Raw genomic sequence first — 9,673 nt, forward strand, 5'->3', positions numbered from 1 at the left:
TCAATCCTTGTGCAGCCCCCAGCCATAGCCCAACGGATAACTCAAGCTGTTGGTAAGGTTGGAGATGGGATTATTATAATAGGTGCTGTCTAGCGAAGCATCACCCAGCAATCCGTTTTTGCCGAGAGTTTCTTCTTATCTGATAGTCGGGCAGGAGTCATATATGCATTCTTCACCGGTTTTCCCTGATAAATCATAGGTTTTCCTGCCTGGTAAACCGTATCGCCAGGCAGCAACCATTCTTCACGCGGACTGTCCGGACTGTGCAATGGTCCGAAGCTTACCTGTTGCTGTGCACTTGCTTCTGTAGTGAGGAATGTGCAAAAAGCGATGATAATATATATTTTTTTCTTCATAATTGATTGCATTTTCTGTCTTCTGCTGCAAAGATATGAAGAATGTATGAAACAAAGGAACTTTTCCCGCATAAAAAATCAATTTTTTAGAATAAAATCATTATCTTTGCATCCGATAACATAAATAGATGTAAAATTATACAAAAATATGAAGAAGATCATCAGATTATTGACACTCGCTCTTCTTACGGTGCCTGTTATGACATTCGCTCTGAGTGAAGGCAATCAGAACACATCAGAACCAGCCGGAAAAGTTGTGGCGTCTAAAGCCCGATTCTCTGCTCGACTGGGAAACACCGCACGATCCAACTTGCCCTCAGGTGTTGCTGGAAACTACGATGGGTAACATTCTCGTGGCTCTCTACAACGATACTCCCAAGCATCGGGGTGATAATTTCCTGAAACTTGTCAATTCGGGCTATTATGACGGTTGCATCTTTCAGCGTGTCATCAAGAATTTCATGATTCAGGGTGGCGATTATTCATGCAGAAAGGTGAACATGAAAAAGCCGCAGAAGTTTGATGTAAACTATACGGTTCCGGCAGAAATCATCTATCCTAAATATTATCATAAGCGCGGACAGCTCTGTGCTGCTCGCGAAGGAGATGATGAAAATCCGCAAAGCTTCGGCGTCTACTGATTTCTACATCACCTGGGGCAGAAATTTTTCTCCCCGGCAGATGGAATATTATGTAGAAAAACTGAAACGGGACGGCAAGTATTACGCCATTCCTTCAGAACAGTTGCAAAAGGGCTACATCAAGCATGGTGGTGTTCCTCACCTTGACAACGGCTACACTGTATTCGGAGAGGTGCTTGAAGGCATGGATGTGGTTGATAGATTCAGAATGTGGCTACCGATAAGGCGAACAACGACAGACCTCTCACGGATGTCATCATTCTGAAAGCCAAGCAGATGAAGTAACTTTCTGATGGTAAACTGAAGAAATAAGTAACTGAGCCCATTAAAAGAGAAAAAAATCGATAAGTAAAAATATTAAATACGAGAAAAATGAAGTCATTAAAGGAATTATATAGAGTAGGTAAGGGGCCATCGAGCAGTCATACGATGGGGCCTCAGCGTGCTGCCAAACTTTTTCAGGAGCGTTGCCCTAACGCTTCTTATTATGAAGTAACCCTCTATGGAAGTCTGGCTGCTACAGGTAAGGGACACATGACTGATGTGGCAATAGAAGAAGTGCTCAGACCTCATAAAACTGTGAATATTATCTGGCAGCCACAGACTTTCCTGCCTTATCATCCCAACGGAATGAAATTTGTGGGCAAGGATCTGAACGGCGATATTATTGATGAATGGACCGTTTACAGTATTGGTGGTGGAGCCATATCAGATGGTACTGCCGGCAACGAAGAGCTGGGCGCCAAGGATGTTTATGATCTGAACAAGCTCGCCGACATCAAGCAATGGTGCTATGATAACGGACGCTCATTCTGGGGAGTATGTTGAGAAATGCGAATCGGAAGATATCTGGGATTATCTCGACATGGTTTGGCAAACGATGAAGCAGAGCATCAGAAATGGTTTGAACCATGAAGGTGTTTTGCCGGGTCCGCTGAAGCTACAGCGTAAGGCTGCCACCTATTATATAAAGGCGAAGGGTTACCGTGCTTCCCTGCAGAGCCGCGGCTTGGTTTATGCTTATGCGCTGGCTGTGAGCGAAGAGAATGCTTCGGGTGGTACCATCGTTACAGCTCCTACCTGTGGCGCCTGTGGTGTATTGCCAGCTGTACTCTACCACATGTTTACTTCTCATGATATGAGTGAACAGCGCATCTTGAGAGCCTTGGCTACAGCCGGATTGGTGGGCAACATCGTAAAGCAGAATGCTTCTATCAGTGGTGCTGATGTAGGTTGCCAGGGCGAGGTAGGTGTTGCCTGCGCCATGGCTTCGGCTGCAGCCTGCCAGCTTTTCGGAGGCAGTCCGGCTCAGGTAGAATATGCTGCCGAAATGGGATTGGAGCATCATCTCGGAATGACCTGCGACCCGGTTTGCGGACTGGTTCAGATTCCTTGCATCGAGCGAAATGCCTTTGCTGCCGCCCGAGCTTTGGATGCAGACCTCTACGCTTCCTTCTCAGATGGCCATCATACCGTATCTTTCGACCGTGGAGTTGAAGTAATGCGACAGACGGGGCATGACCTACCTTCGCTTTACAAGGAAACAAGCGAAGGCGGTTTGGCAAAGGGATTTCCAAGAGACATTTAGTCATAAAATGCTTCGCTGAATCATAAAATTGTTTTCAGCTATTTTATTCTGTTTGTAAGAGGGCTTTTATTTTGGCACGCTATTTGGTAAGTCCCCTTGCCAAACAATAATAAAGTAAATACGAATAAAAACATTTTATATTATGGCACAGAAAGGTAATATTGGTGTAACGACAGAGAACATTTCCTGTCATCAAGAAATTCTTATATTCAGATCACGACATCTTCCTCCGCGAGATGGTTTCAAACGCCGTAGATGCTACACAGAAGTTGAAGACTCTTGCAGCTCAGGGCGATTTCAAGGGCGAGATAGGCGACACAACCGTTCGTTGGTCTCTCTCGATGAGAAGGCTGGAACCTTGACTATCAGCGACCATGGTATAGGTATGACAGAGGAGGAAATCGATAAATATATCAACCAGATTGCATTCTCAGGCGTAACTGACTTCCTCGAACAAGTATAAGGAGAATGCCAACGCCATCATCGGCCACTTCGGTCTCGGCTTCTATTCTTCTTTCATGGTAGCCAGCAAGGTAGAAATCATCACTAAGAGCTACAAAGAGGGAAGCAAGGCTGTAAAGTGGAGCTGCGATGGTTCACCTGCTTTCGAAATCGAAGATGCAGACAAGGCTGAGCGTGGTTCAGACATCATCCTCCATATTGCTGATGATTGCAAGGAATTCCTGCAGAAGAACAAGATTGAGGAACTTCTGAACAAGTACTGCAAGTTTATGGCAGTGCCTGTTGCTTTCGGCAAGAAGACCGAATGGAAGGACGGCAAGAATGTGGAGACTGATGAGGATAACATTATTAATAATGTGGAGCCTCTCTGGACCAAGGCTCCTAGCACACTGAAGGATGAGGACTACAAGAAGTTCTATCACACCCTTTATCCGATGCAGGACGACCCGTTGTTCTGGATTCATCTGAATGTAGACTTCCCATTCAATCTCACGGGTATTCTCTACTTCCCACGCATCAAGAGCAGCATCGACATGCAGCGCAACAAGATTCAGCTCTATTGCAACCAGGTGTTCGTCACCGACCAGGTAGAAGGCATTGTACCAGAATTCCTCACATTGCTTCATGGTGTAATCGATTCACCGGACATTCCGCTGAACGTAAGCCGCAGCTACCTGCAGAGCGACAGCAACGTGAAGAAGATTTCTACCTACATCACCAAGAAGGTAGCCGATCGTCTGAACTCTATCTTCAAGGAGAACCGCAAGGAGTTTGAAGAGAAATGGGATGATCTCAAGATCTTCATCAACTACGGAATGCTCTCTCAGGAAGATTTCTACGAGCGCGCAAAGGACTTCGCACTTCTGAAAGATGTTGAGGGCAAGTACTTTACTTCGAGGAGTACAAGACGCTGATTAAGGACAATCAGACCGATAAGGACGGCAACCTGGTTTATCTCTATGCCAACAATAAGGAAGAGCAGTATTCTTATATCGAGGCTGCCAAGCAGAAGGGTTATTCTGTACTCCTGATGGAAGGTCAGCTCGATACGCCGATGGTAAACATGCTGGAGCAGAAGCTGGAGAAGAGCCGCTTTACACGTGTTGACGCCGACATCATCGACCGCCTCATCGTGAAGGAAGATGCTAAGAAGACCGATTTGAGCAAAGAGCAGTCTGACAACTTGACAGAAGTATTCCGCTCTCAGATGCCTCAGCTTGACAAGACAGAATTCTTGTTGAGATTCAGGCTTTGGGCGAACAGAACCAGCCAGTGCTCATCACTCAGAACGAGTACATGCGCCGTATGAAGGCGATGAGCCAGTTCCAGGCAGGCATGAACTTCTACGGTCAGATGCCAGACAGCTACAACATCGTACTGAACTCAGACCATGCTCTGGTAAAGAAGGTATTGGAAGATGCTGAGGCCAACACTGCTGAAACATTGAAGCCAATCCTTGCAGAAATCAAGGGTCAGGAAGCTCGCCTTGCCGTACTCCATCAGGAAGCAGAACAAGAAGAAGCCTGAAGAGATTACCCAGCAGGAGAAGGATGATGTTCACAATACAGAGAAGGCCATCAGCGATGAGAAGGCTAAGCGCAACGAAATCATCTCGGGCTATGCTAAGAACAACAACATTGTTCACCAGCTCATCGACCTCGCCCTGCTTCAGAACGGTATGTTGAAGGGTGCTTCGCTCGACGCATTCCTCAAGAGAAGCGTTGACATGATTAAGTAATCCAACCTGTAAAAAGGTTTGAATTAAGAAATAAAACTTTGCGATGCGTAACATTTCATGTTACAAATTGTTTCTATCATATGTGCTAAATGTTTCAAAACGAACATTTAGCACATTTTTTTTCGCTTTCCTTTGGTGGCTTTCCTTTTTTTTTATTACCTTTGCAATATCGATAAACGAAAAACATGATTAAAAAAATCGCCATCATGGAACAAAACAATTCAAATTACAGCATTATTGCTGATTATTACTCTGAACACTACAACGAGCTGAAGTTGTATGTCATGTCCCGTTCGCTTCCGGCAGACGAGGCTGAAGACATCGTGCAGAATACTTTTGTGCGATTACTTCGAGGCGATAAGATGATTACGCCTGTTACTTTACCTTGTTTTGTATACACCATTGCCAAGAATCTGATTATCGATTATTACCGGCGCAAGCATAAGATTGAGGAGTATGAACACTTCCTGGGAGCTAGTGACTGGATGGGAAGATATGATGTTGATGGCGAATCTGTTTTCTCTGCCCAGCAGACCAACGAGATTCTGGAGCGTGGCATTGCCCGGCTCACAGAGAAGAGAAGCAAGGTTTACCGCCTGAATCTCTTCGAAGGAATGCAGGTGAGCGAGATTGCCCAAAGTCTGAACCTCGGATATAAAGCGGCTGAGAATCGTCTGACTCTGGCTAGAAAAGAAATAAGAGATTATATGAAAAAAGAGTTGGCTAGTTAAAATGCTAGTCAACTCTTTCTGTTTATTCTTACTGCCTTGCTGAAAGGCAATTCTTAACTATTTTTTTTAGTTTTCTTAAACCCGATTACTCTTGTCAAACCTTTATCAAGATAAAAGGTTGGGGTTACTTCCTGCTTCTCGCCTGATGGTTGGTCAGCTTGTATGTAGCCCTTAAATATAATAAGGTGTCGGGATAAGCTGCATCATTATAATTAATATTCTTCTTGACGTAAGGGCAGTTTGCTGACATTTTGTCGCATCACCTTCATCTGGTCGAAACTGATCATGGCGGTAGGAGTGAGGCGGGAGAACCGCTCATAGCTGCAGTCCTGCTCAACGAGGTTTTCATTAAGAAAATCCTTGACCAGAGATTGAGCCTTGTGCTGATCGCCACACGAGGTGAACATCAGCACAAGTCCTGAAACCATGACAAACATCATTTCTTTATCATAGACATCTTCTTTTAATTAAGCCTGCAGCTGCTTTTATTAAGCTCGTTGTTTTATTTAGCGAGCTTGCTTATTTAGCCACGCTGCGGAGAATCTCCAGCAAGTGATCCCAAACCATCTCTACAGTAGGAATAGAAGAGCCTCGTCTGGGGTGTGAACATTGCGAAGGGTAGGACCGAAACTTACATATCGAGCTCAGGATAACGCTCTGAGAAAGACCACACTCCAAACCGGCATGAATACCCTTTACCAATGGCTTTTTTGCCGAAGAGCTTTTCATAAGCCTTCACAGCCAGGTCGGTAAGCTCGCTGTTGGCGCGCATCTTCCAAGCAGGATACTTGTCGCCTACAGTTACCTCGGCGCCAGCCAGAAGGAAGGCTGCCTTTACGGTGTTGGTCATGTTCTCCAGATTGCTCATCACGTTACTTCGCTGAGAAGCTACGATGTTGATGCTGTTCTCATCGGTCATCACGCTTGCCACATTGCTTGAGGTTTCTACCATCCAGGCAATCGCCTCATCCTGACAGGTAGTAAGCGGACCGTTGTCTACAGCCTGGAGAGCCATTACGAACTTGTCAGCTACAGCTTTCTCGATGACAGGTGCAGCATCGGTGCTGCTCATATTGAACAGCATAGCCTGTTCGGTTACGTGGAATTCATCTTCTACTTCTGATGCCAAAGATGTTCCAGTCGGCACGAACCTGTTCCTTATCAGCATTTTTGACGGCGAAAACAATTTTCCGTCGCGAGGAATCGCATTGTGCATTTTGCCGCTGTTGAAGCTTACGAGGCGCAGACTTCCATCCAGTTTCTCATTTTCGAGGAAGAGGAAGCGGGCAAGAATCTTGATGGCATTGGCGCGCTTCTTGTTGATGTCATCGCCCGAGTGACCACCGTTGAGACCCTTCAGCGAAGCTTCCATGAAGAAATAACCCGCAGGAGCCTCTTCGCGTGAGAAGTGGAAAGTGGCATGGGTTGTCTGACCACCGGCGCAGGATACGAAGATTTCGCCCTCATCCTCTGAGTCAAGATTGATGAGCATCTTTCCGGTCATAAAGCCCGCCTTCATGCCGTGAGCACCGGTCAGTCCGGTTTCTTCATCACGTGTAAAGACGCACTCGATAGGACCATGCTCAATATCGTTGCTTGCCAGGATAGCCAGCTCGATGGCGCAGCCTATAACCGTCGTCAGCACCCAATGTAGTGCCTTTTGCCTTAAGCCATTCTCCGTCTACGTAAGTCTGGATGGCGTCTTTGTGGAAATCGAAATCAACATCTACCAGTTTATCGCAAACCATGTCCATGTGGCTCTGCAGGATGATGGTTTCAGCATGCTCGTAGCCTGGAGTGGCAGCTTTACGGATGAGCACATTACCGGTTTCATCTACCAGCGTTTCGAGCTGATGAGCCTCTCCGAAAGATTTCAAAAACTCAATCATGTTCTCCTCGTGCTTGGAAGGACGAGGTATTTTCGTTGATTTTTGCGAACTGCTCGAACACGAGAGCAGGCTTCAATTCACTTTTATTCATTTATTTTCTATTATTTTGTTTTGATAAAACATTTATTTCCTGCTATTTTGTTTTGGTTATTCCCAAAAAATAGTACCTTTGCACCCAAAAGTGCACTAAGGCACTGCAAAGGTAATAAAAATGATAAAATTAATGTTATTAAGCGTGTTAATAATTGCTATCTGCATGGCATTATTTTGCGTAAAGGTGATTTTTAAGAAAGAACGGCAAGTTCTCTTCCAGCATGGTGCACGACAATCCGGGCTTGCGCAAGCAGGGCATTCATTGAGTGGTGGATCAGGACCGCGAGCAAGGGAAGCCAACAAGGCTTATTAGAAAATAGTAATATTATAATATGATAGAAAAAATGAGAAAGAACATTTTGAGTTCAGTGGCGCAATTGCAGCTGTTGCTGCCCTGTCATTGGCATCATGCAACAAATCTCAGCCTCAGGTAGAGGCTAAGTCAGAGAGCAAGGCTCCTGCTGAATTGAAGATTGCTTATGTGAGTAACTCTATCATGCTCAGTATCCCTTGCTAAGGGAAATTCTTCTATCTTGGAGAAAAAGGGGGCAGAACATTCAGGCTACAAATGCCCCAAAGGGGCCAGCGCTCAGCAGCAGCACCAATTTCCCAGCAGAAGATTCAGCAGAATCTAACCCCCGCGAGCAGGCTGAGTACCCAAAGGCTGACTGCAGAAGCAGAACAAGACCTCGGGCTTGCAGCACGCTTGAGCAACGGGGTTTGGCTGAGCAGGAGAAGTACAACAAGGCGCTCCAGGGACAGCATTCCCAAAACTATCTTGCCCGCTATAACAAGGCAAAAATAAAGCATTTTTCTTCTAAGGGGCGCGAAAAATCTGCTCTATGCTGACAAGGGCCCTCCCAAATATTACAAAAGAGGTAAATTCCGTTTTGAACAAGGCTTACAAGGGAAAGCTGAAAAAGGGAGGCTGCCCTGAAAAAAAAGTAAGAGAAATGTTCGTAAGAAAAATACGTTTTTTTATATTGATCTTTTCCCAGAGTCGCTGCCGAATGTAACTACCGAGTTGCATTTTCGGTAGCGATTCAGCTCTGGTGGCTACCTTGCTTTCTGCGCAATGACCGACAAACGCAAAAACATGTTACGCCTGCTCTCTTTGCCCGTTATCCTGATGCCACCCAAATTGCACGCGAGCGGGAAAGATATTTATGATTGATCATTGGGATTTTATCCGAATCCCAAACAAAGCATCTTGCTAAAAATGTCCGCCAGCTGGTGAAAATGTTCGGAGGTGAGGGCCTGAGGCTGCGGATGATTTGGAGAGTTGCAGGAGTGGGGCGCAAGACTGCAAAATGTGATTCGTGCGTGTTCGGTCAGGGCTACGATGGGGTGGATACGCATGTTTACCGTGTAAAGCCCATCGAAAGGGGTGGTGCCGAAAACGCAGATCCCCGAAGAAAGATTATCTGATGAAACACATTCCGGCGAGGAATTCCGAATGCGCATCTTGGATTCTCTGAAGGCAGATATTTTTGCAAGAGTACGAAAGCCGCCCCCTTGCGATAATGCTTTTTAAATGAATTTTGCCAAAACTATTAAAGGACAGTAAGCTTAGTAGATATTAGTGTTTTTTTTTTGTAGTGATAAGTTGTTAATCACAAATCATTTCCCAAATTTAAATCCTAATTAAAGTTTATTGTTATTCAAAAGATAGTTACCAGAATCCCCAAATGGCAGCCATGGCCCTTCAACCCCCGGCACGGCTTCTTGGCAAAACGCAAGGATCATGACCGGCCGCGGGCAGTCAGCATGGTGGCATTTCCTTCCAAATCTACCGTATTCTGCTCATCAGCAGAGTAGCAATCTGGCTTCTAAAGGCAACACGGAAATAGATGTCCTGACCATTGCTCAAACCGCCCTGTATTCCTCCCGCTATGATTGCTCTTTGTTGTAATACGGGCCAGCAATATCCTGATTCACAGCAGCATCAGCTGGGGTCTCTGCAGCATCAGCCTTCGGGATAAAGACATCCTCTGCTCACTTCCGCGGGCAGTAACTCCGGCAAATCCCTCACCATATTCAAACCCTTCACGGCGTTAATGCCAAGCATGGCAGCACCCCAGTTGGGCATGAAGCTTGCCAAATTCAGGCTCGCCCAATCCTACCGGGCAACCCTTGATGACGCAAGTGATGATTCCACCAATCGTATCGCCGTCG

The 9,673-nt window shown here is 45.8% G+C and overlaps 2 protein-coding genes across 2 annotated transcripts; both read left to right on the top strand.

The window, feature by feature from the left end:
• Positions 1–694: 694 nt before the first annotated feature.
• Positions 695–1,262, top strand: LOC121483955 (peptidyl-prolyl cis-trans isomerase CYP18-1-like). The gene is made up of 2 exons (XM_041742449.1): positions 695–850; positions 903–1,262. Exons 1-2 carry the CDS (start codon positions 695–697, stop codon positions 1,260–1,262), a joined length of 516 nt encoding a protein of 171 aa, XP_041598383.1.
• A 600-nt stretch (positions 1,263–1,862) lies between these two features.
• On the top strand, positions 1,863–4,785 carry LOC121483956 (chaperone protein HtpG-like). The gene is made up of 6 exons (XM_041742450.1): positions 1,863–2,553; positions 2,799–2,908; positions 3,044–3,892; positions 3,949–4,239; positions 4,296–4,454; positions 4,510–4,785. Exons 1-6 carry the CDS (start codon positions 1,863–1,865, stop codon positions 4,783–4,785), a joined length of 2,376 nt encoding a protein of 791 aa, XP_041598384.1.
• The last annotated feature ends 4,888 nt before the right edge of the window (positions 4,786–9,673 follow it).

Source organism: Vulpes lagopus, unplaced genomic scaffold (genome assembly GCF_018345385.1).
Source record: "Vulpes lagopus strain Blue_001 unplaced genomic scaffold, ASM1834538v1 ctg977_1, whole genome shotgun sequence".
In the NCBI taxonomy this organism is placed as follows: Eukaryota; Metazoa; Chordata; class Mammalia; order Carnivora; family Canidae; genus Vulpes; species Vulpes lagopus.

What these genes read in the sequence shown, in the direction of transcription:
- LOC121483956 (XM_041742450.1), top strand. Translation starts at nt 1,863, where the DNA reads ATGGTTTGGCAAACGATGAAGCAGAGCATCAGAAATGGTTTGAACCAT. An exon ending in AGGAAGATTTCTACGAGCGC is followed by an intron (nt 3,893 to 3,948) that starts GCAAAGGACTTC and finishes TACTTCGAGGAG; the next exon opens with TACAAGACGCTGATTAAGGA. An exon ending in AGTCTGACAACTTGACAGAA is followed by an intron (nt 4,240 to 4,295) that starts GTATTCCGCTCT and finishes GTTGAGATTCAG; the next exon opens with GCTTTGGGCGAACAGAACCA.
- LOC121483955 (XM_041742449.1), top strand. Translation starts at nt 695, where the DNA reads ATGGGTAACATTCTCGTGGCTCTCTACAACGATACTCCCAAGCATCGG. An exon ending in GCGATTATTCATGCAGAAAG is followed by an intron (nt 851 to 902) that starts GTGAACATGAAA and finishes CGGTTCCGGCAG; the next exon opens with AAATCATCTATCCTAAATAT.